General features: G+C 43.3%; 1 protein-coding gene across 1 annotated transcript in view; it reads right to left on the bottom strand.

The window, feature by feature from the left end:
* GTF2E1 (general transcription factor IIE subunit 1) overlaps positions 1 to 26,668 on the bottom strand; it is a 55,224-nt gene that overhangs the window by 6,244 nt on the left and 22,312 nt on the right. The window contains exon 3 of the mRNA XM_083849796.1: positions 3,775 to 3,976. Within this exon, the coding sequence (XP_083705922.1) occupies positions 3,775 to 3,976 (202 nt within the window). The remainder of the gene's footprint in view (positions 1 to 3,774; positions 3,977 to 26,668) is intronic.

The raw sequence follows: 26,668 nt of genomic DNA, 5'->3' as shown, positions 1-26,668 counted from the left end.
AGGAAAAGCAGCAGAATGGAAACTCTGCCCTCCAGGTGGGGAAAGCCAAAGGTGACTGTTCCTCTACTCCAAAATTGCATTTTGTTTTACCCCTATCAGATACCATACAGTTTCAGTCATCTGACTGCCAATGGCTGAGGCTGCTAAGGCTTTTCATGGGTAACAGCCCTGCCTGGATCCCTCCTTTTGTCCAGAGGAAATCAATGAAGGATTCCAGCAGTGTCCTCGTTCTGCTGCCAGCTGCTATCAGCTGAGCTGACAGAAGTTGTGAGCACACACCGTTCAATTGCTGCTATCTGCCCAACAACCTTTCCTCCAATGGAGAAGCTGAAAATAAGGTTGCAGTTGGAGACCTGAGCAATATGCAATTTTTTAATTCAGCATGGATTTAACCACTGCTTGGTGAGTTAAGTGTGCCCAGTTTTTAGGTGTAAACCATGAGGGGGAAATACAGAGACAGGTGATCATCCTTCTTCCCCATAAACAAAATACCGGTGTGTTCAGCCTCTGTTTGGATTCAGGGCTACTCACAACCTCCTAATAGTGTGTTTGCTGGGATCTCTTCACAAAATACTTCACAATATTTGTGTTAGCATGTGTCCACACACTAGCTGGTTCTCTCCCACAGCCAGCCCCACCAGGAAAGCTTCCCAGCAGCCTTGATTTTCTGGGCTGAAGGAAAGACCTGTGCCCATGTATTGCTTATATAACCTAAGGAACCACACAGAGACCTTCTTCCCAGTGCGTTATTTCAAGTGTTGGTACCTTTCAGTTTTCCAAGACAGGCATGTGTTCTGTGAAAAGCACCGCTCTGCTTCCCACACAATAGAAATCTGTAACTAGCGTTTCCCTGACAATTTTATGTAATCCACTTTCCTCACAAGATACACAATGCAACTCTCCCCCAGCCTCTGCCTCTCCATGACTGCAGCGTGACAGCTAAATACTCAGTAGTGCCAGGAGCTGCCTAATACTTTTGCACAGAGGTCCCCGTAAGTGTATTTGAAATGGACTTTTTTCCTACGCAGTATCATTTAGTAGCAAAACACTTATTCCATAACGTCAGGAGCAATTCAAAGATGAAGGTAACAGCTGTAAGAGACACCTACAATATGAATTACTTTAAACCATCTACTGCAATGTGTCACACTTGCATGGAATAATCTAGACAGCTTTTATCTCCTCTCTGACCCCAGTGAGCTTTGTAAACATGTCTCAACTTACTGCGCTGTTTGTGCAACTGCATCTTCACCGTACTGCTAGGAGTGGATGACCTCAAGACTGCGTGACCAGCGGAACATCCCTTACTGCAAGAAGAGACCTTGCTATTCAGCACACCTGTTCCAAAGGATGAGGCTGAACACCCTAGATCAGGCACCAGCAAAGGGCCAGACGTGCAAGCTGCCATACAGGCAGCAGAGAACAGATGGAGGGAGTGCACTCTTCCAGTAATTTCTGTCTCTTAGATCCAAGATGCATTTTTCTCCTAGTTCTAGGCATCGCATGGCCACCCTGCGCAGACAGTGGCAGTTCAGGGGCCCAGATCTGGCTACATTTGCTCTGTTGTTTTACCCTGATGGAAATTGCTTACTAAGTGGTTAAGCTGCCTTCAAAGGTGACATAAATAATCCTTGACATAGCTGAGGTATGGCCCACAGAAACCACACTGTGCAATGGGAAAACAACTTGAAATCTTCATCTCAATCCTGTCCAGGCTATTAATAAAAGGTCTTGTAAAATGGGGATAACTCCTTTCTGTGCTGTGTTTGAAATAAAGCACTTCTTCATTTAGCTGCTCTTAAGAGCTTCAGCTTCATAGGAAACAACCCATGGTCCTTGATAGCATAACCACAAAAATGAATTCTGCAAGATTTACGTTATATAACATCATGTTATTCTGACATAAGAAAATGAAGGAGATAGTAAAATTCATCTGTTTTAGGATACCATGGTAAAGCATGTATATTTTGAAACCTCTGGTGCTAACTAATGCTCTGCCAAGGTTAAGAAAATTAACTGTCTCCTAGAAAAGTATAAATGAAGATGTGACCAGTTTCCCATTGTCAGGTGAATGCCAACTACACGTTGTCAGTGCAGCTGGTTAGAGCTACCACCCTCCTGGAAACACGAGTTGCCTGTGTCTCTGAAAAAAAGAAGATGCAGGCACTTTGTGACCTTTTCTGTTTGTTTCAGGAGCATCAAACGCCAGTTTCGTCAATGATTTCAGAAACTCAAGGCTCCATAAAATGGAGAGAATAAATAACCCAGGGTTTGGCACTTTTTAAAAAAAATCTCACAGCAGCACTTTCATGCAATTAGCTGCTTTGAATTAATAAGAGTTAATAAATAATTAAATCATTGTATGTGCTGAAGCAAGTTGTGCTCAAGTAAGGATTTAAAAATGCCTATTTATTTTGTCATTCCCTGCTCAGAGTAATTAATCATTTACAATGTTTTTTAAGTATTTAAGAGTCAACTAAGTGGGTGCTGCTATTTAATCATGGGACTGCACCAGGCTTCTGCTGTGCTAATTTCCTGTGCGCTGAGATAAGGTAGCCATGGGAAGACTGAGAAATGACCCTCTTTTTGGTGGGGTTATCCTGGTTCTACTACACAAACTACAGAACTAGGTTTTTAAAGCAAAATTTAGTGATTCAGCTTGGGAATAAAGGCTTCAAAGCCTCCCCATATCAACAAAGACATGTTGAATGACCTTGGAAAAATCTCTTCCCCTCCCTATATTGCTTCTGTTTTTCTATCAGAATGATGAGCAAAATCAGCTATATTCTTGGCTAGAAAGAGACAAGTAATTTTTTATTATATTAATTAGAAACTGTCCAGCATTACTATATATGATGAACATTCTCTCTCAAGGTTAGCCTGAAAGTAAAAAAAAAAAAAAGAAAAAGTATCCTGCTTGCTCTCCCATTAACAAAAGCCAAGCACCCCAAGGAATTGTGGGAATGCTTCTCCCATCCTCCTCGTGGTACAGATTTTTTTCTTGTGTGTTTAATTATTTTTTTAAAACAGAGAGAAGTGCATCACATTTCACCATAGCTGACAAAACTGACAGCTCCCCACATCTTTCTGCATTATTTAAACATCATCTGTTTTTGTACAGCTAGGAATGTTCTGAAAGAAAGTGTCATTTCCCATGGGCAGGAACATTTTAAAGATTTTCTGACTATAACGTGGACTCCCCCCAAAAAAGAGTTGTGTAACAAGTAGAAGAAAATCAGAAAAAGAAGTTTTGTTATATATGGATTTGAAACACGAAGTGTAGAATACAGTTAGCTTACTTTCAAAAGCTGTGTGGAAGCAAAAGGAATAAACAAAAGACAAGGGTTTGAGAGAAAGATGAGAGTGAAGCAGCAAGGTGGTGGTCAAAATACATTCTGGAGACTAGATGCACCTGTGGAGCTTTGCAAAATGGCTGCAGTTTGCATTTCTTAAATACTGGGGCAAGGGGTTGGAATATATACTAGCAAAGGAAGCAGCAGGTGATTCATGTACCACACCAAAGAAAACTGCATGCAGATTACTGACCAGAAGAATAGTAATCTGCCTGGTTTAGTAAAAAAGTGGTTGTGGCCCTTTATCTCCTTATAAACCACACATTCCTTGGTGAATTTGTCACTCATTTGCACCCTTGGTGCAGAACAAGTAAGATCCTAATGCAGCCAGAGGTTGCAGAAGGTTTGGGAAAACCTCACGGAGCAGAGGAACATGGTATGAGGAAGCACTGCAGTCAGAGAAACCAGGGCCCATTCCCACCTCTGCTTCAAGGCAGGAATCTCTGTGGGTTCTGGTTCAAGGATTTCATAGGCTAAGTTAACATCTTCTGTCTCACGAAGCAGCGCGTAGATGGGCTCGATCTGCTCATTAAATCTTGCCACGAGTGTCCTTGCATCCTTTTTGGGCATTGCCGACTCATCTTCTTCCACTTCAGTCTCACAGAAAGTACAGCGGAAAGTTCCTAAAATGAAAAAAGTTGCTAAGCATCAGGAGAAAAGCAACAAGCCCAGCTCTTTGTGCAGCGTTTTAAACACGGGTGCTTCACTGTTTTCTTTGCTCAATGCTAAATAGCTTTTCTCACTCTGACAATCTCTTCCCACACACAGTGTACCTGGTTATTACTTAAGCAGACAAGAAAGCAACAAGCACTTTGATGTCACCCAGTGATACCCAGACTGGGGTACAGCTTCTTGCCCAGATGTGTTACAGTACCACTATTGAGACATTTCCTAATCTCACGCCCGTTCTTGCTAGACATTTAAAATGTCATCTACGGCTGCACTGTGATAAAAAGCTTCACATTACACTCCAAGGAGTTCAAATATCATCTGCTCCAGGTACTCACATCGCTATCTCCCAGGCCACACGAACAATTCAATTTCACAATGAAGCAGGGTGTAGTTTTACATTGCACCAACTACTCTGCAGTAACTGCTAGTTTAACTATTTTCACCTTGGAATTACTGCAAAAAGATGGCTTCTCCTTCTGCTGTACGGCCAAAGCACGCAGACTAGTCATTACTGTGGAGTAGCAAAAGCATATCCCTCCTCACCCCCGTATTAATTTCTTGAAATTAAGAATAGTAAGCTAACAGTTGTATGAGTGGCAACTGAGAATAAGCTTGTTTTACAGACCTCATCAGGAGCTAGAAAAACAGGTCAAACAAAGGCAACTGAAACGGTTGCATGGCAATGCAGTTACAAAAAAAAAACACCCTACTGAACTCGTGCACAGCAGGCCTTTCGGTTTCGTTGCTCCATCTGTGAGCAGGAACCTTAGGGAAGTACACGTGCAGTAGGACCTCACCATATGGTCTGCTGCGAGGGGAGCGGCACAGTGGAATGACTTGTCCTTACAAATGCCGGACACAGCTACGTGTCTGCAAATGCTGTGCTCACACCTCGGGATTTCTCTTGGCCCTGTGTGATTTTTTTTTTTAACTTATCCTTCCCGTGGCACCTACACACATCTAGTATCATCTCTCAGTACCCTAATGAAGAAAGAAAAAGTTGTCTTTTTACTATCAGGGAGCCTAAGGACAGGTTGCGTCAGGGAAAGGGCATGTTTCTGTCTAACAATCAGTGTCAGCATCGGTACGGGAGCCTGCTGTATCACTGACACCAGGTACAAATACAGCTGAAAGAATGGGGTTGGCCCAGGGCACTTTGGCATGACGTAACGGGACAGGCTTGCAAGCCAGGGCTTCTGGTATCTCGTTCTGCTGCTTTCACGGATTTGCTGGTCTTGTCACTTCATTTTTGAGTGTATCTCCTTCTCTGCCTGTAACAGAGTGATAAAAACAGACCTAACTTCTTCACTGGTGGCTGTGAGGGCTAGACAATGCTTCCACAGTTCTTGGAAAACGCACAAAAGCACTGTTTATGACAGGAGGCAGAATCTGTTGCCTCTCACCACAGTCTGCAGAAATGCAATTTTCTATGTTGGCACCATCTGAAATAGCTTTTGCTCATTGTTACTTGTAAATTAATCCAAGTGTGTTGTCTATGTAGAGTGTTAACATGTACAAACTTCCTGCAAAAAAGTCACTTTGCAAAGTTTGTCACATCTCTCTAAATGCTAAAGCACCCAACAACTGCAGTATGTGACATAAAGGGTAAGTAAATAAAGTGCTCTCCTCTCCCATCCAAGCACAAAACACTGTGCTTACTTTTTCATCCTGCAAAAATTGCCACTATTGATTCAAGAACGGAACAATTATATAAGCTGTCAGCCCGGCAAAAATTGAAGCCAAAGTTTGGTCTCCTTATCCCACATCTGAAGCTATCAGCATGACAAATTGGCACAAGTTGAATCAATTTAAAATAATTAGCACATCTCGGTTCCCATAATGGACTAAGTGAACAAACACAGGCTAACAAAGAAACCTCTCCTCTTTTTACAACCTACCCCCTCACCACACACCCCGAAGTCCTGCTGTATGTTCCTGAGACAGCTCATGCTTTTCGCATGTCCGTTTGTGAACACTGTAAGTATTTGCTAAAGACTAAAACCATGGGGAGAATGGTTCCAATTCACAGGACCAAAAAATCAGACAATAAATACAGCTCTAATGAAACGGGACTCCTGAAGCTATCATGGATTTGCTGCAACTTCCACCCCTCAGGGTTCTTCATAAGCAAAAAAATAAAGTTAATAGATTAATTATGTAAAGAATCTGGGAATGAGTGAAATGACAAGCTTCCTCCATTAATATGCTCTTTTTTTTTGAGGTGATGCAGCATTTCATAAGAGGCATATGTGATCAGAGAACCGAGAAGTTGGCTTGCCATGGCAGATGGCATTTGTATGTTGCAAACCTCTTCTGTTAGACATTAAGAGGTCACAAAATGTCACCAGAGCTTTTATGACATGGCACATCACATCAGCAGTGACACATTTTCCTCACAAATGTGTATTGCATATGACAGACATGAAGTGGAGCCCATCCAAAGGCTGAGAATGGCCATGTTCCCACTCCAGTGATGTATTTCTTCCCTCAGCCTGGACACAACTGACAGTTTTCCATGCAAATATGCTGCATAAGCCAGGGCAAACAGACAACCCGGAGCTTCCCTGCACCTTGGAAGTATCAACACAGAGCACGTGCATCCCCTTCTGTCCACACACACCTAGCTGTTCCATGCTCAGGCACACAGCAGACTTCTCTGACAGCATGTTAAAAACCAGCCATCTGAAAGGGATCTCCTCATCTGCTCCCTGACTCTCAAGGACTGATACACTGGTAATCTGGCTCCCCAAGGCGTGCTACGATTAACGCAGCTCAAGCTCTGAAGCACAGGGACAGAATATTTGCAGCTAATTCCTAATGACTTGATTTCACTCGAGAGAAGGAAAAGGTCAACCACCGACACACGTTACAAGCACAGTGTCCAAACGTGCGTGCTACATCTGCTCTAATTCGACTGTACGCACAAATGCAATGGTGCAAGAGGAGCTTCCAGAAGAGAGGAGACATCAGAATTAACACTGATCCCACTGTGTTAGTTTGGCTCGTCACATATGTACACATTTAACTGGAATTGAATCTGGCCAGGGATGTTAAAGACACAAAGAAGGTCTTCTGCTGGATCACAGAATGGTTCGGGTGGGAAGGGACCTTGAAGACCACCCAGTTCCAGCCCCCTGCCATGGGCAGGGACACCTCCCACCAGCCCAGGTTGCCCAAAGCCCCATCCAGCCTGGCCTTGAGCACCTCCAGGGATGGGGCGTCCACAGCTCCTCTGGGCAGCCTGTGCCAGGGCCTGGAAGGATCCAACTTCATCTCTAGCCCAAAGGCATCTTCCTTCCACTCTGTCTTTTGGGACACTGTCCCAGACTCACGCTACTCTGATACTTACAAACTCTTTAATTTTCAACCTAAATTTACTCCCATTCATTTCAAACCTATTCGCTGTTGCGCTGCAAACCGTACCTCACCTCAGCTAGCTTCCGTCTTGTTAACCCTTCAGGTATATTTACAAACTGCTGTCCTACTCATCCCCTCCCCCTTCATTCTGCAAGGCTAAATAAGCCACACATTCTTCTTCCCCTTATAAAAGTGGCCACCCATTCGTTTGACCACGTTTTCAGGCTCATTACACGCTTTCTGCAGTTTGCTCTCACCTTTCTGCTACACAGGAAAAGCTGCAGTGTATACAACTCTCCAGATGAAATCTCCCAAAAGCCCAATGGCATTAGTGCTTCTGGGATAACTACTGAGACCTTTTAAGATCATGAAAGTGCTGCCTCAATTATCACAAGATCTTGCAGTGCTTCCAGACCTTTCTTCCTCTGCACTTTCCAGTTGATGAGCTCCATGTTCACAGGAGACGTTTGCAGTAGATGCTGGGTACACGACACTGTACTTCACTGAAATCTTTCAGCTCATTTTTACTACTCCAGCCTTCATCCTCATCCAGTTCTTTATTCTTGACTGCAACCACAAAACATTAAGGTAATTTATTTTCAAAATCTCCTACAAGCTTCTTTTAGAAGAAGCATTATTACAATTACATGGAGGGTGATCTAAGGCACAGATGGCAAAATTTCAGCAGCATCTGCAGATTTGAGCGGTACTTGGTTTGTAATGCCTAAGAAACGCTTCTCATGAACTTCTGTTTCTGCAATAAGCGTGCAGTGCTTTTACCCATTATCTTCCAGGGTCCAGAATCAGGCATCTCAAATGAATTAGGAAAAACAGTTAATGACAGCCCTAGAGAAATTTACCTAGAAATGACCAGTCCAAGACAAGACAGAAACACAGCTGACCTGAAGGGTCATCGGATCATGTTCCTGTGGCTACTGGAGCCATCTTCTTCCAGTAAATGGCTGACTTTTACACGTTTTTAGTTCTTCTGCAGCAAACCAGAGAAAAAGTCCATTATATGCACACAGCTCATCTTTCTGACTGAGCAAAGCACAATTGTTTTGGAAAAAAAGTCCGTGGTAGAGAAAATGTTATAGGATGTGCAAGCAACATTAATTTCAGCACTTCCTAACCCTGAGTGCTTCATGTGATGTTATAAAGGGACTACTGAATATCTCGAGGAAAGGACAGAGCTTCCTAGGTTCCTACCAACAGGGAACCAGATGTGTACCTATCACCAAGTGATGCTGTGCTGACACCTGCAAGGTTCATCAGCAGATGCGAAGCCCTCTGCTCCTCACAGCCCTCTGTCATTTGACTGAATGGAGTAACAGAGAAGACGACAACCTGCTAGCGCAGCGTGGATCAGCTGCAGGCGGAAGCAGGGTGTCTTGCCATCTTTCTTCCTGGCAACATGTGGTGATAAGATGGAAACACCTCAGGTCCTGCTCTGGCTTCTCAACAGAAATGTGCTTTATGGGATACTGCTACTCTACCTGTTAGCCCCAAGCCCGAGGCTTCCCAGCCAGCCAGCTCCTCCCATGTGTCCCTATCCCATTTCCTGGCTTCTTCCCACTCCCAACACTTTGATGGTCCTGTTCTCCTTGCTAGCAAGTCCTGGCCTACCTCGTCCTGCTTGTTCAGCCTGGACTCCATAGTCTCTCACTTCTCAGACCTCCCTGTCCAACTTTCTTTCCCTGGGTGGCTTTTTCCAGTACCAGCCTCTTCCCACTCCCACAGCTCTCTGACCTATGCTCTTTGATCCATCAGTTCTGCTTAATAGGAGCCCTGGCCTGTCATCAAATCCATTTCCTGCTTCAAGACAGAAGATGAAAGATCTTTTCACAGCAAAACCTGTCATTCAGAACATTACAGCACAGGCGAAGGAATATACATGTCTCCTGTCTCCTATTCTGCTTTCTCAGCCCATTCTTTAAAATGGCCAAACTGGTTTTGATGAGTTTTTCCTACGCAGTTTAAGCTCAGGTGGATGCACAGAACGGAAAACCTCAGCATAAAGTAAATGTTTGACAAATTTCTGAGGGGAAGGGAAGGGAAGGGAAGGGAAGGGAAGGGAAGGGAAGGGAAGGGAAGGGAAGGGAAGGGAAGGGAAGGGAAGGGAAGGGAAGGGAAGGGAAGGGAAGGGAAGGGAAGGGAAGGGAAGGGAAGGGAAGGGAAGGGAAGGGAAGGGAAGGGGAAAATCAGAGCAAGTCCTATCCCCTCCCTCCACAAACAATCCACGCTCATTTAATGGCAATACTTAGCACCCTAAGTAATAGGCAGTGCTGTCAGTACAAATTATAATTAAGTTCCTTTCATTTCTCATTGATTTTCAGGATTTAGAGGACTACTTATGACAGCACCTAAAGGCACTTCTCTCCTGAATCATTACAGACAGAAATAGTAGGTTGAGTGGCTACAGCAGGCCTGGATCGTTATTTACCACAACAACCTCCATGTTAGGATGTAAGGACATTCACCTCCGAGCAGTGGCAACCTGAGGGATTAAACTGAAGCAAAGAGACTTTTAAGGACTTTAATGAACCAGGCTAGTAACAGAGCTAATTGTTAAAACAGTTGTTGGTTAACTGCATTAATGATGATGCAGATTAGACTTCAGCAGCTGTTCATCTTTAGTGACTCCTGGAGTTGAAGGGACCGCTCAGCCTTCATTAAAGCATCCTTAGCATCTCAATGAGAAACCAATTCGATGTGTCTGAGAGGGAAAGGCGTTCCTGCCGCAAGGAAAGATGAGTCTCCTCTCAATTTTATCGCCTAGCCTTCCCTGGCCCCATCTCTCTTTTCTCCCCATAGTGGAGACCTATAGTCCCAAGTACATTTATATTCACATATGACTTCCAAAAACCCAGTTGCTTTAGGCAAAGAACTGAAAAAAATGCCAAATAAACATCTCCTGAACACCACAGCAATACTATTCTCTCTGCAAGTATTTCAATGTTTCTATAAATGCATTAAAAAGCCAATTACAGAGCGCAGTGTGTTATATAAAATGTAATGCCACATCTCATCTTTCTAAGACAGGTTTCATGGTCCACTGGATCTCCAGCTCTTGAGGACATGCCACAGCCCAAGGCTGACTGCAGTGCTCTGTCTTGAAATGTGACACAGAAAGTGTTCGTTTTCCTATCAGTCCTGTCTGGACACCCCGGTCAGTCCAGAGCACATGCTACTGTTAAAGCTTCTTCTGGTACAAACAGTGGACCACGTGTAGGAAAAGTCACCGTTTAGGGAAGATTTGGTAACCCAAATTCCAGAGCGAAACATCTAGTGTTGCCATTGAAACCGAAAATGCAGCACGCTTTATCCCAACAGTCTGAAGAAGTTTGCTTTAACATCTAGCTGCAGAGAAGACAAGGTAGACTGCAACTGAGCTACCTAACGCTGGTCAGACGCAGTGACAGAGCAAAGGCAGAACAGGCTGGGGATGGCTGAAAGCAGAGAACTGAAAATTTGGCGTGCAGGTGCTGGCCAGGAGAACAGGGTCAGTGCAGCGGCTGCATCTGGCAGCCAAGCGCGCAGCACCTCTCAGAAAGGCACTACAACCACAGAGACACAAGACAGATGAGGCTGGTGATAAATACAGCAGCCTGTCCCCCAGAGCTGACAACTCTCTTAGTAGCAGGCTAGGGAAGCACAGCATCTCCTCTCTCTCTCCCCCTCTTCTGAAGAGGTACTACCAGGTACATACATCTCGGGTTATGGGCAGAGAGGACAGAAACAATCAATACTAAATGCTGCCTGACACATCCTATTGCCAGACCCTAGACTGAAATTTGTTAAAAACATCTTTCATGTCATAATTCTGCCTCAAATGAGCAGGGACGTGTGTGGAGCGTGCATTTAGTTCAGCTACAAATGGGGCCAGCAACAAATAATATGCCTAACACCTGAATTCAAATCTGAAATTCTTTGTGAATTTTTCTGTATCATCTGAATTCCTAAGAAAGTTGTGTTACCTCCAGTTCACAAATGGGAAATCAAGAACCAAAAATTAAGTGAAGTTCTTTTTAACACTAAATACACCAAATCTAGACCCAGTTTCTCCTAGGTATGTACATATTCTAGCACAAAACCCACCGAGTTAAGAGCTATGAGATCAGTACTTCTCAGCACCAGGCCTTAAGGTTTTAACACAGGTTTGTGTGAATTTGGGAAAGAGCGAGGATTGTTCCCCTGCTCCTCAGGACAGCATTCTCTGTCTAACCCACACGCACAACAGGTTTGGGAAGCAGTCTTAAATACTTCTCCTGTACAAATACTTCTCCTCCAAATCAGCCTCCAAACAAGGTTTATTTTGGGAATTCGCTAAGTTTAAAAAACAGTATTTGATCATACAATTCAACACCATTTCATAATATATGCATACCAAGGTACAGCTCTGACTTCTGAGTACCTGATTTTGAGCCCTAATAATGCTTCTTAAACATTTTTCTTGTTTAATATGGATTCAGAGTAGTGAATTGCCCACCAGGTATTAAAGAGAGAGTAAACACTTCATTTGGGATTAATGTCAATCGGTTTCTTTTCAAAGCTTCTATTACTGTAATATAGATACAGCAGACACAGCATTTAAGGGCACTTAGGCAGTAGCACTATTTCTGATTCAGATGAGGTAATACTGCAAGACACGTGTTCAAGAGGGTTCAAAACCGCAATTCTCCAACATACGAAGAACGATCAAAGCAATTTGTTTAGAAAATAAAAAGAAGATGGCAACTTGTGGCAACAACGACAACAAAGGAGATAAAGGCACACTCTTAGACACACAGCAGTATTAGCAAATGGTGAAGGAAATATATTCTGTAATTGCCATCAACCAGTGTCTCACTACAATCAGAAGGAAATTTCACTTAGCTGGTGCATATGTTCATGTATTATTTATTCTCCCTGAGAGCACTGTGTAAATGTATAAAAACTGAGGGACTGGCAGTCCTGGAAACAGAAGGTCTCTCTGTTAAGCTGCAGAGCGGATTTTACTCAGGCAGTTACATTATCCTAGGCATAACTTGGAAAAATGGTGCTGCTAGAATGTTATTACAGATGGCCAAAAATAGTGTCCAGCACTTCTTCTGGACCCTCTCGGCACAAAATGAACCCTGCTGTTAACAATAAAAATAGGAATTGCTGAGGTAAGATACCCTTGGCAACACCTTAGAATACGTAAGGACAGCATTTCTCTTCCTTGAAAATCTCAAGCACCTAGGGACAAGGAAAAAGAAGCAGAGAAATGTCCTGAGACTCATTCAAGAGCCTCCTGTGTCAGGCAACGGCAAACATGAAATAATTCCCATGCCTGAGATCAATCTGTCAACCCACATCGGCACTTCTGGTTTTCTGGGAGAGATCTATTCTTCCACGTTTGCTCTAACTACTGAATCCCTTTAGCAACATGCAACATATTCCCTGAGAAGAGGGATTTACAACTCTGACACACCTCCTGTGCCACCTGTAGTCAAAAAGGGCAACAATTTCAATAGAAGATGGTTCAGAAATGCCAATAACCAAAAATTTTTCCTTCCAAACTGTTTTCAGAATTAGTAGGCGGTAAGGAAAATTCCCTACTGCATGACTTTCCTCCACAAAGCTATGAGGACCTCCAACAGAGAATAATGAAGATTAATAAAAAAATAAATTAATTAAATGTCATTTTCTCCTCGTTATAATAAATTCCAGTTGAAAAGAAGGTTACACAAGGGATGCTGAGGCTTTGCATTTCATGCAAATCTGCTCATGTACCCACCAGAAATCTATTTAAGAACAAAGAGCAAGAATGAAATACTTAAACCATCGTCCCAAGGCACTATTTGAGCCAACAGGCCAATGTCATAAGCGTGCATTTCCATACCAGTGCTTCAAGCAGCGGCGGGCCTTGGAAGCCTGATGGCAGCAGCTGGCAACACCAAGGAGGAGGAAGCAAGACAGTGAGCTCTGCGCCAGTGCGTTGTTTCCAGCTCTTTTCAATGGCACTGCAAGATGGGCCAGCACAGAAAGGACACGCTGCTCTTCCGTCTGCTTTTCCCTTTTTGTTTTCTGAGAGGCTTTGGAGGCCCTTCACGGGAACAAAGCAGGTTTTTCAGATGCTGGTTACTTCAGAACAAAGCCAGTCTATCAGCAGAGCAGACGTCACGTTATCCTCCTTTCTAAAGGTCTGGAGCAGCTAACAGGCAGCACTCACCAAATCTGCTATTTACTGGTGTAACAGATCATGCTCCCAGCCTGCAGTTTTTGAAAGGTGCCCCAGCACTGCCACAATATATAACAGCATGAGATAAGAATGGGTATCGCTCTCCAATTGACTTTTTGGGATGCACTTTTTGCTGGGAATACAAAGGATGATGCAAGTTAGCATTTTTTATCAACTACCTTGTATTCTCACTCATTCAAAAGGCAACAGATCCCCTTCTGACATGTGCACACGTATGCTTTGCCTGGAATTCCTACCTGCTAACTCTGCTGCATTACAGAGTATTTTTATAATTTTTTTTAATTTGTCATATTTCATGACATTAAAACTCATGTGTGTCCTATAATCAAGAAAATTGGAATATCCATGTACTCTTTTTTGCACCTTTAGCTGTTCTGTACCACCATACCCCCACACCATTCTTTTTCTTCTTAATGCAATGCCTTTTAAAAGCTCCTTTGTCCGAAAGTTGTACTATTGCTCTTCACTTTCTGATGAATTATTTTTCTCCCTACCTTGTGCAAACAGGGCACTTCCAACGAGGCAGCCAGAACTGCTCCAAGTCATGCCACGCAAAGGGCCACCTCTCATGGCTAGGAAAGGATTACGGCTGAGCTAGTGACATCCAAAGGAGTGAAATGGGAAAGCTTCCTCCAAAGATGGTGCACTTGGTGCCTGCCTGTCCTTCTTCCACCCCTTCTCTTACTGACCATCGCTGCAACAGGGAACAGTGCTGAAAGCCCTGACAGCTTCGTGGCACAAAGCAGTGACTGGCGAGAGGACCTCATTTTCTCATTAAATAGGAAAGAGAGAGCAAATGGAAGGAGAGGCACCATGGGGCTGAGCCGAGCGCCAAACTGTAGGAAGGTACCAGGATTACTGTGGAGAGAAAAAAGCTGGCAGTTTCAAAATGACAGAATCACAGAGATTCCAGGACGTTGCCTGGAGCACCAGCGAAACCTAACACACTCTAGGCCTACCAAAATGCCCCAAAAAAGAAACTAGGAGGGGAATTACAGGGTGAAATGTACAGCAGAAACAGATAAGACCAGTGTCCAGAATACAATCCTGGCCCGTGGTACCGAGCAGGACCCCTAGAGAAGCCTGGACTGAGGTCTGGGTAGCTACCTCTCAGATGGTTTCAGAGAAAGAAGCACAATGGGAGTGGGGGGGTGGATTTCTCTCTCACCTTCCAGAGAACAACCTGACCTATCCCTTTTCTTCTGACTCATGCAATGAGAACCACACGGGCCTACGCAGGTGAGGGAAATGAACTAAAATGATAGCATGGTCTGGTGAGACAGCAGTAGTGCCCCAGGCACATGTTAAAAACTAAGCATTTCTGCTAACAACCCTTCAGAGACCAAATTCTTGTCACTCTCACCTATACTTCGTACTTAGAAAGGGGGGGGATGTTTTCAATTAGTGCTCTTCTCAGGGGGAAAAACCTTCTACAGCTACGGGCAATTTTTGCTTTCTGCACTGTGATCTCTTATCGCTGGTTTCATGGTAAAAATGAGTAATGCTGACCAGAAGAAATGGGAATCTTCTCGCTGCAGAGTATGTGTACCACCCATTCCTACCTGCATCCAAATACTTAAGATTTAGAGACCACCCCCTGAGTACACAACTTTAAATTACTGTCTCACTCTAGCAACCTGCATGCCAAAAAAAAAAAAAAAAAAAAAAGGCAGTTTGGAAGTGCAGAGACACTGAAATAAACTAATTCCCAAGATTATTTCAGTTATTAAGAGACAACTAAGATGGGAAATTTCAGGTGCTAGAGATGTAAAATACTAAGAGTTGGCCCTCCCACAACGGCACACAGTAGAATAGATCAGAAATAAAGCCCACAAGACAAATTTTCCAGCTCAGCCTGACCTATACCTAACAAGAGATAAACCAGTAAAGTAATTTATTTCATCATCTGCAACACAAGCAAGAGAAAAGGACTTGCTGGCATCAGGAGTGTTTTAAGAATGTCTCTGACCTAAAGAATCCTGCTGTCTCAGATAACCTGCTGGTGATTTGCTGTCTCGCTCATGGAGCTGTTGAGGAGATATATTGATGAAGCTTATAGTAATGCCAGGCAAAGCAATAAAAAAGCCTCCTTGACATTTGCAAATTTTGAGAGTCCAGAGGGATTACCTCTCTTCACGTCATTCTATCTTATTTCTGCTTCAGGGTGATTTCCCCTTACTGCTAACACCTCAAATTTGATCACCTGAAAAATAAGAGCCAAAAAAGCTTAATTCAGCCTTGCCTTTCACTCACTGCTATATACAGGCAAAGCCCTCAGATTATTTGACATGGCAAGTATCTCTTTAACAACCTAAAACTAGGCTAACATTTAAAAAGTATAAAAGGAAAGAAGAGTAGTTAAAAAAGCGAATTTCATCCCACTTTTTGTATCTCACGATGTATGTTTGTATAAAATGCGGTCTTTAAGTAGACTGTCCATGCTTGACAGCCTTAGATAATGAGGTATTTAATGTATCACCTGAATCATCTTCAGAAACAATAACGTAAGTTCTCCATAAATCACACCCCAGAAAAACGTATCTTTGGAGGAAAAGATGTGCCATGACAAGTAGCTTGGACAACAAAAACTGAAGACACAGAATAAGAAATTTAGTTTAATAAATTTTACTGAGTTAATAAAATACACTGTCAGCTCATCTAAGTGACCTGAATTTACTGTTGACTTCCATTACAGAAACAACAACCCACAAGGCACTCCCTATTTTATTTCTTAATTTGATGAAACAAAACACGACATCTGCTAATTGTTATACCATTTCATTAACCTCTTTGGTCAAACAGTTTAAAAAAATAAAAAAATAAAGAAAGACACCAGGGGTAAACTACCCTTCAGACTGCTAAAGCATGAAAACTCTGGAGTTTTACCTTTGTTACTGTCTTTCAGCTCAATGGGTTGAGTCAGCTTTTGCCCAGTTTATTTTGTGGGTATACAGGGAGTGATTGCTTCTGAAGTGCTTTCAGCACAGCAAGTGTCGTCGAGTCCTTTCCTCTGACACAGACCAGAAATCCAAACCAAGTATATGCATGCATCATGGTTCATGCTATCTATACAGCTACTATCCATAAAGGTTTTATAAACCTCTTGAATGTTTTCATTTCAGATGTTTTACAATTCCAGTGAGACAAAAGCAAGGAGAAAGTGATCACATTCACCCAGTTGCTTTTTAGGAGCTAGGCATAGTGCAGCTATATAAAAGAGCATGCGTGCATATATAAAACAAAACCCTAAGAACATTCCTGCTTTTCTTTTTAAATAGTCTCCCCTTCACAGGAAACTTCTCCTATCTTTGGAGACAACTGCATCTCTGACAACTCATTTTACAGAGCTGCTTCTCTCCTCTTCCTTCCCTTTTCCCAGGGGGAGCAGTGGCTTCGCTGATCATGTGCCACAACATCTCCTGATTAATTCTGATAGACAACCAGCAGTTAGCTGGCACATCATTATCATCGCCCTAGGATGAACAATAATCTGCCTCGCCATCTGCTCTCGGATTTATTTTTAAGCAGCCACTGCTCCCTCTGGTGCGGCAGGGACGGCACCCTTCCCCTGGGGGCGATGTGCTGAAGGGTGGTGGCATGGTGGCGGGTCCGGTCCTGTGCCACCGGGCGTTGCGTTGGATAGGAGACACATGGGTGAGCGCAGGATCTGAGGAACCAAGACCTGCTGCTTCTCCGCAGGGGCAGGCAGCTGCCTGTTCCCCAGCGGGCAGAGCGCCCCACTGTTCTTAGTTTTTCAGCAGGTCCGATAATGTGGGACAGTGCATGGCGGTAGCAGGAGTAGTGGGAGGCGATGTACGTTGCATTTCCTGAGACCTGTGAAAGATTTCAACATCAAAGCTTTCTTCGTCACTTTGGTTCACTTCTGAAAGTAACGGATGGTTAAAGCTTTGCAGTGCTTACAGACAGGCACCATCCCAAAGGAGCAATGCTGCCATGGCAGTCAGTTTCAGCCTACAAAATCCCATGTCGCGTGGACGTGATCCATAACTTCCTTCGAAGAGGAGAACCAAGACATTACATCAGCACGAGAAGCTAGCTGGGAGCCACCAGAAGGACGCGAGAACTGCCTGCGGAAGTCGTAAGGCAGCGAGGAGGTTCATCAAGTAACTGCAGGACCCTGCTCGCTGCCATCACACCCTCTTTCAGGTCCAGCAGTGCAATTACAGACTCACTGGGGCCATGCCACTGTTAAGAAGTGCTGATGCCACCAGCAGACTGCAGGGATACGATGCATTTGGAAACGGATGTCAGGCTGTAATACAGGCTTAGAAAGAAATCAGGTGGAGCCTGAAGTTTTGTGCAGCTGGTGCAATGTGCCGTACACCTTTCATGTACTCTCAGCAAGCTCTGATGACTACCCCACAGAAAACAGGGAGCTGCAGAAAGCAGTCCCTGCGATATGAACAAGAATTTCAGAAGGACAAACACAAAGGGCAAAAAGAATAGCTACAAGGGATGGGAAAAAGACTAGAATCGTAGGGTGGCTCAGGATGGAAGGGACCTTTGCAGGTCTCTAGCCCAGCCTCCAGCCCAAACCAGATCCAGCTCTGCGATCAGACCAGGCTGCTGATGACTTCATTCAGTCTTGTCTTGAACACTTCCAAGTGTGCACAGCCTCTGTGGGCAACCTGCTGCGCTTCTTGACCATCCTCGTAGTGAAAAGCTCCATCTCATACCTGGCTGGAACCCCTTTTGTTTCAATTTACACCCTTTGCCTTTTGTCCTCCCAGCAGTCACCACTGTGAAGAGCCTGGCTCCGTGTCGGTCATCTCTTCTGAGTGCTGGAAGGCAGCTATTAGATGGGATGGCACTGATGCTAGCAAGACTGCTGAGGCTGTCCTGCAAAACATCCTCCTAAGCAAAGCGGGGAAAAAAGGCTGAAGATGAATTGACAACACAGAGGATGCACACCTGAAAAATATTCTCAGTGAGTACGTATCAATAATTAAGTATCAGCTGGGATAACCCTACTCAACGTCTGCTCAGGTCCCGATGATAGCTAACATTTCTAGGGACTGGCAGATAAACAAATTCCATGAACAAAAAGAGGGCAGAGGAGGGTTAAAATGCTTTGGGAGACAGCAATGCTAATCCAAATGAAGAAACTTCTGGAATCCACATTATGAAACTCATTAGAGCCAGGTAGAAGATACTGTACTGGTTTTAAAAAAGGGGGGGAGCAGAAAGGGCTAATTGTCCAGGCAACACGCCGCAATAATCTCTGGCTCACAATGAAGGACAAAACGAACAGGAATCAACAGTGCTGTGCTGCAGGCAGCAAAAGAAAGTCTGGTTGCTGTGTATATTAACAACTATGTCATGTAAAGCATGAGACAATGCTATGTTATCCTGCTTTATTCTGCCCTATGACCACCTGTGGTGATAAACAGAGTGCAGCTTCAGATACTGTAATGACTCCAAGGGAACAAAGTGACAGTTTAACACATATGCTTCATGAGGAAAAAAAAATGGGCAAGACTGACTTGTTCGGTTTTAAGAAGGTAGTGCATGGCAAGTTTGGGGTATTTACTACACTAAAGCAACAGAAGTGGTGAAACTGTTCTTCATTTTCTGTGAGAAAACTTTAGGTTAGGATATTAAGAAAAAGGGAGGATAAGGAGTACTGGAGTGTACTAGCCTCGGAGGTTAAATTTATCCTGCTTCAGAATGGGGTGATGGGCTCTCTCTCCTAGTCCAAGTAGTTCTCAACATACACTAAAAGGCAGTTAGATCTTTTATTGTCTGCTCCTTCCCTAATGTATTTGCATCTACTTTTCAAAGCAGAAACAAACACAACACTTTTAAAGCCGCAACAAACATGAAACAGATAACCTGGTAGGAAAAATTTAAGCAGAACTTCTCTGCCACTGCTGAGGGCTGTGTGATAAATAACAACAGTTAACAATTGCTTTCCTTGGAAAAATCTGGTTCTGCATCATTGTTCTGTTCCACAAACAAATGCTCCATCTCTTGTTTTAGGCTTTCTTCTCTATATTTTCATCATCAAATTTCCAGTTTTAGCATGTTTTTCTACTGTGCTGTTGATGAAAGCCATAAGCCCAGGTCACAGTACCCGAAGGGACAGCCAGTGAATCACACCAGAGGACTCTGAAGGCAGCTCCTGCTTGCACCAGCGACTACACCACCAGTGCCTACCCTTGTCTTACCATCTTACAGTTAAACTGCATGCTTGAATTCAGACTTTATTTTGCTCAGCAGCAGAAGTGATCAATGAAATTGTCTTCTAAGAAAATCCTGTACGAACTCTGAAGACCAAAATGCTGGTGAAGAGACCGGGTTCTGCACGCCATGTGGTGCCCTACTGGAAATCTGTCCAATGCCGCACAACCTGGGGTTCCCAGCATCCCAAGGGACATAATGTTATCTGTTCTCCTTTTCTTTCTCATTAGCTCCAATAAATGACATTTTAATCAATACCTCACCGAGTCTGAGTGCCTTTCTTACTGGAATCATAGCAAACACTTGCACCAGCACATTACACATGACTGATACAGACCATCTGCTAACCTGTTTAACTTAAAGTCACAGCAATGTTTTTGACTTTAACACAATATTTCGTGCATGACTCAGCACTGAACATCTCATGATACTCTTGTCCTGCTTTCCTAGTCTCCTGCACAAACAGGCTGAAAACAAAAAACAGAGGACTGCAGGTTGATTCCTACACACGGTTCTTGATCATCCCATTTTCTGCTGCTCCTAGTGTGTTCACTTAGGAGGAATGCTGAAAGAGAGCTTAATTCAGCTTGAATTTGACTAACTGACCACCACAAAAAAAAAGAACACACACACACAAAAAAACACAACAAACCAGTAACATTCTTGATCCATGAAACTTTTAAGATGTTTCAAGGGTGAAGATAAAAATGTACAGATGTAGAAGGCACCAAAAGCTACCTTCATGCTGAAAACAACAGAATCTAAGCCAAGATATCTGGGCTCTCAGTTTGCTACAGGTTAACAAATCAGAATAAGCAGAATAGAATAATAAATATATTTTATGCCAGTCATTGATAAAGTAGTAGGTTAATTATTTTATATATTATATAGTGTTTATTATTTTTAATAAATACAAAATTTAAATGCGTAGTTTTTTCTTAATAAAACCAAAACCTACTATTTTTGTACAACAGCTCCATGTCTCTCCGGATCGGACTGTTCCATACAAAAGAGAAGTTTAACTACATCAGACCATATGTGAGCTTGATTTTAACATGTGCCGCTTTAATAGGTCCTCCAGAGTCTTAGAACAAAATTGGCAGGCTTAGCATTCATCTGGTGCCTGTGACGGCTAGGAAGGATTCTTCCCACTGAACATAAGACATTTACAGCGCAGACGTGAACATACGGGCTACCTCACTGGTCAGCAGGGCTCCCTTTACCGGCAGTGGTGAGGCAGAAGCTCTGTCACAGACCACTTCTGACCAGATTCAATGTCTGCCTCAGCAGGTGCCAAGCCGTCCTTTAAAGTGCCTCTCTCGCATGGGTGTTCGGAAAGCCTGGGTAACCAGCTCAGGTGTGCATGCCTGCTCTGCAAACACCCAGCCAGGGGAGATGAATACCTTGTCCAGTTTCAGCGCCTGTGTTTAGGAGGAAATTCTCTCTCATTTATCCAGTTGTGTTAAGGGAACATCCAATGTTCTGCAAGGGTGTTTTAAAGCAAAACCAACATTGAGACTAATTTTAGCTTCCTTCCAAAGTCTTCAAAATAGGAGAAATGTTAGCTGCGTTAATTTCTTGGGCTGCCTTTCGTTCTTATTTCAGCAGTAATAACTAATGAAGAATGCCATCCTACAGTTGGTATTTTGCAGCAGAGGCAGATGAAAGATTTTACAGATTCCAACTGTGACTTGGGGAGGAGAATGATAACAACTCATCCTCAGAGAAAACCTGTAAGGCGGCAACTGAGTCTCAACTCAGCCTCTTCCTAGCTTTGTCACACCAAGTTACTACCAATTACAAATGCATCACAGAAGTTGGATGGATATGTACATTCATACATGTGAATAACTTCACAAAACTTCATTGTAACACTGCCAGTTATTTCCTTTAGAGAAGAACATTGACACAACTATTGGGATTTTAATTAATTCATTCATTTTGCTGCCAGTAAATGCCAGCACATTTTATTATACATGAAAGCATTGGCATTGGGATTACACAGCAAGGTTTTGGTAGTAGGGAGGGCTGCACAGGTGGCCTCTGTGAGAAGAATCCAGAAGCTGCCCCACATCAGACAAGAGCCAGCTCCAAAAGGGATCCTCCCCTGGCCAGAGCTGAGCCACGAGTGACTAGTTGGGCCTCTGGGAGAGCCAATTTAAGAAAGGGAAAAAAGCTGCAGTGCAACAGCAGCTGGGGGAAAGGAGTGAGAACCAGCCCTGCAGACCCCAAGGTCAGTGCAGCAGGAGGGCAGGAGGTGCTCCAGGCACACAGCAGCAGTTCCCCTGCGGCCTGTGGAGAGGCCCCTGGTGGAGCAGGCTGTCCCCCTGCAGCCCAGGGGTCCCACACGGAGCAGATCTCCACGCTGCAGCCTGTGGAGGAGCCCCCGGTGGAGCAGTTGGATGTGGCCTGGAGGAGGCTGCGGCCCGTGGAGAGCCCCTGCAGGAGCAGGCCCCGGGCCGGAGCTGCAGCCCGTGGAGAGGAGCCCACGCAGGAGCAGGGGTCTGGGGGGAGCTGCCGCCCGTGGGGGACCCGTGCTGGAGCAGTTTGCTCCTGGGGGATGGATCCCGTGGTATGGAGCCGTGTGGGAGCAGTTCTTGAGGAGCTGCTGCCTGTGGGCAGCCCCCACAGGATCAGTTCGGGAAGGATGGCATCCCGTGGGAGGGACCCCGCGTGGAGCAGGGGCAGAGAGGGACCGTGAAGGTGTGGCAGAGACAAAGAGTTAGGGTTTGACCACAGCCCCCATTCCCCTGTGCTGCTTGGGGGGAAGAGGTACAAGAAGCTGGATGGAGATGAAGGTGTTTTCAGTTTGCTTTTAGTTCTCACTGTTCTAACCTGCTAGTGATATGCAATAAATTATATTAGTCTCCCTGTAATGAGTCTGTTTTGCCCATGGAGGTAGTTGGTGGGTAATGTCCCTGTCCTTACACTAACCCACAAACTTTCTTTTCATCATTTTTTCCTCCCTGTTCTGTTGAGGACAGGGAGTGGGAGAGGGGTGTGGTGGAGCTCAGCTGCCCATCAGCATGAAACCACCACCATAGTTTAGTGCAAGCATGCACTGTCTGATACAGCATACAAGGCAGTAAACTAATGTGTAGTAAATTACTATATATTGCATGTTTTAAGAAATGGCGTTCACACAGAGTTGGATGCACGTGCACAGAGTAAATAAAACTGCAACTCTACCCTAACATTGCTGATTTCCTAATGTTTGAGTATCAATCGTCCCCTCTTTTCCAAGCCAGAAGGCTCCAGGACTGTCTGTTTAGATCTTACATGCCCACACTGCAGTAACTGAACGTCTTCAAGTCTCAAGGGAGTAAATTTTCTTCTCTGTTCTGTCTTGCCTCCTGGAATGTATATATTTTTGAAAATTCTAATAGAAATGGTATCCTGAGTACTTCTCTATTTTCCTGTTAAATATACTTCTTTTTATGGAGCAAGGACCAAGAATTTCTCTTCCCACTCAGATCAAGGGTCTTTCCCCACTTACTCAATCCAAGATCCTCTCTACACTTTTGCATTAGCTTTCCTTTGAACAAAACTCTGACTTCTCTACATATTTTCAGACTAATTTTACCTCATCCACTACGAGCTGGGGAATGAAGCAATTCGTTCTGGTTCCATGTGAACACACAGGGACCAGGGGATGTTTTGCCTCAGAGCTACAACTAAATGAGGCGAACAGAGAATAAAAACACAAACAAAACCCCAAACCACGTAACCTCACTCCGCTGGCATCTGCACCAGTCACTTGATGCACTATGAAAAACAGAGATTGTTACGGGAAGCAGGCACAAAAGCAATCACTTGTTATCTCTGCAATCCCAAACCAGAATACTCCTAATTCTCCTTGGGTACAAGATGAAGAACAGCACTACAAAGTTAGTGGCATCCGTCTCTGTGCGCTCCAAGGACTAACTTTCAGACAGTTCATCACTTGAAAGTCATAACCATCCCCATTTCATCTGTTCATTGTCTGCTTGATGCACGTCACAAAAACATGGCAATACAGATCAAAGATGCAAGAGAAGCGTCTCTCCATTTCTCAACAAAGCATTGAGCACTTATAAAGAATTTACTTCAGGATCAAGGAAAGACAGACAAAAAATTGCAGTGAAAGCAAGTAGAAATGTTCAGATTTTGGACAAAAGCAGTCAGTGAAAGATCAGGGTACTTTATTAAAAACCACACAAATCTTCTAAAAAACCCCAAACACTGCCTTTCAAATTCAAAAACAAATCTGGAGTCTGATTCAACCCTTAAATAACAAATTGATAATGCTTTGGATCCCCCCAACACACACACAAAAATCCAAGATGAACATCCTGACACTAGGCAAGTTCCTTTCAGAAGGGAAGGGAGGACGTTTGAAGCTCCAGAAATATGCTAGATTGGTCCCCCAAGCTTTTTTTGATCACTCACCCCATCAGTAATTTTATTATTTTTTAACGTGAACCAATTTTGAATTTTTATACATGTACTACTGGACTAACAGATTACGTATAATGTAAAAAAGCAATAAAAATTCAAAAGGATGAAATAAAAGCCAAAATTAACACAATTTATTTTATTAATAGTACAAAAATAATAGAAAAATATTTCCTTCATGACCCCCAATGGATTGCTTTGCACAGGCCCCATCTGGAGCCTGCTCTAGACGGCCTTCTATCTTCCTCCCTCCCCCAAAAAGGATTAGGTACTCTCTTGCAGCTCAGTGAGAAATAGCACATGCCCTGAGCTAAAGCAGAAATAACCAACTACGATGGCAGCAAGCCCAGCAAGCGGCATTCAGATCTGGGGAAGGGTGGAGGAGACCTAAGGTTCATGGCTTATTTTATTAGGGGCTACACATCATGACACTTGAGGAAAACTGGAAGTTGGAGGCCAAAGCACAGAAAAGAATTTACTGGTATAGAGGGCACTGAGCATGAATATAGGTTATTACAGAAAAAGAGTGAACCCAATCTTAAGTTTTAGAGGTGCTAGAGGATAAGAGGAGAAATGGGAAGCAAAATATTTTGACTGGGGGGAAGGGAGGACATTCAACCATCTCGTAGACTCATTAAGAAACTGAAGAAATGTGGTCCAGATAAATTCATCATAAAATGACTGCATAAAAGGTGAAGAACACCATTTCCAGACTGTTTGCTGTGAGCCAGAAAGGGCATTTCAAGGGTCTACCTTGGTTCACTTAATTTCATACTTTCTACTAAAGATTTTGGAAGTAGAACAGTATACACATGTGCAACGTACTAAATGTACTAATGAGACAGAATTGGAAAAGGTTTTTTGTATAAATCACAATTAGAATGCAAAACTGTCTTTATAAACTACAGAAATTGTCAGAAGTCAACCAGATGAAGTTTACTGAAGTCCAAAGCATCGCACCTTTTGTATTACTCACCTATACCAGCACCTTCTCTTCCATACTGCCAAAGAAAAGTAGTTATAAACTGTATAAAGGCACCTTCAGATTGACAGAATAGGGATGAAGACAGGTATGTCATAACTTCATTTTTCAGACACTGAAATTTCAGGACACTTACAAGGACCTACATGGACAAGATCAAAGTGAGTGCCTGTGATTGACTGTACCATTGGAGATATTCTCCAACAAGGTAACTTCTGAGTAAGATAGCAATTTCAAGCTCTAACTGCTATAATGTGAAAAATAAAAAGCATATCAAAGATGTATTGAAGGATTTTGCATCACAGCTGACAGCAGTTCTTAAATGAAGAGTCATCACAAGTTGATGAATCAATGTTTTGACACTGAGAAATTGTATTGCATACCTGCATGCAAACACTGGCATATATTAAAGAAAGTGATTTTATATAGCCTTCAAAAAAAAAATTCAGCAAATGCATATTTGAAATTGTCACATATTCTGATTCAGTCAGTGATCTGAAGAAAAAAACCCCTCCTACTAAAATGAATTCTCAAACATTTCTCAAACTGATGTTCCTGGCTTCCCATATTGAGAAGCTTGCAGGGTCTTAATGTTCCTTCCAGAACTGATTATGAACAAACATACTGACATTAATTACAAATATCTGAGCTCTCACAGCTCTCGAGTTCCATATAGAAGGCCCAATGTGTTGTTTACTTCCTTTTGCCTTTCATCTCCTTAAGTATATACTCATCCTCAGTACCATAAACACTTCCATCAGAGCAAGTAGGATTAGCACAACTGCAAGGAGGCATGTGAATTTCCTTCTGTTAGAAATGCACTGTGAACAGATTTAACTAATACTTCACCTTATTTGATATAAGAGAGGTAGTACCTAAAATTGAAACAGAAATAAGCTCTGACTCCTTTCCTTTACAGGTAATAAGACCAGCAGTGAACCTGGATTTGTGATAGAACTGATCAGCTGGATCAGCTGTACTCCAAAAGGATAGAAGCAGAGCGTAAAAGACTCATTTCTGCCCCAAAGTCTCTTTAATCCAAAAGAAGACAGAAAGAGAGAAAAGAATCTGAGAAATTTGCAAACATTTTGTCTTCTAGTTAAATATCAACAACAAAGATGAAATTTTACAACAGTGCTGAAGACTAGTGGAGGCTCGGTATTTCTAAGACGTGAGTTCTACTTGTGTAGGATCTAGAGGCTCAGTCACATAGAATTGGAGCCCTAAAAAAAAAAAAAGACGTACTGAGAAAAACTTTGCTTGTAAAGCTGTCAGTCTAACCAGAGAAATCAGGCAAGCATGAAGAAAGGTGTCTTAATATTTCCCATTTTTGAACGTGGAAACCTTAACTGTTAAGTTATAAAGCCATGCAAATGTGGTAGAAGGGTGAACTCTGGAGGTCATGCCCAGTGTGTTGATCTGCAAGTTTCTACTGTGGCACCT

This window comes from Anser anser (genome assembly GCF_964211835.1).
Source record: "Anser anser genome assembly, chromosome: 1".
NCBI classification, from domain to species: domain Eukaryota; kingdom Metazoa; phylum Chordata; class Aves; order Anseriformes; family Anatidae; genus Anser; species Anser anser.
This window is presented reverse-complemented; position numbering and strand designations above follow the sequence as displayed.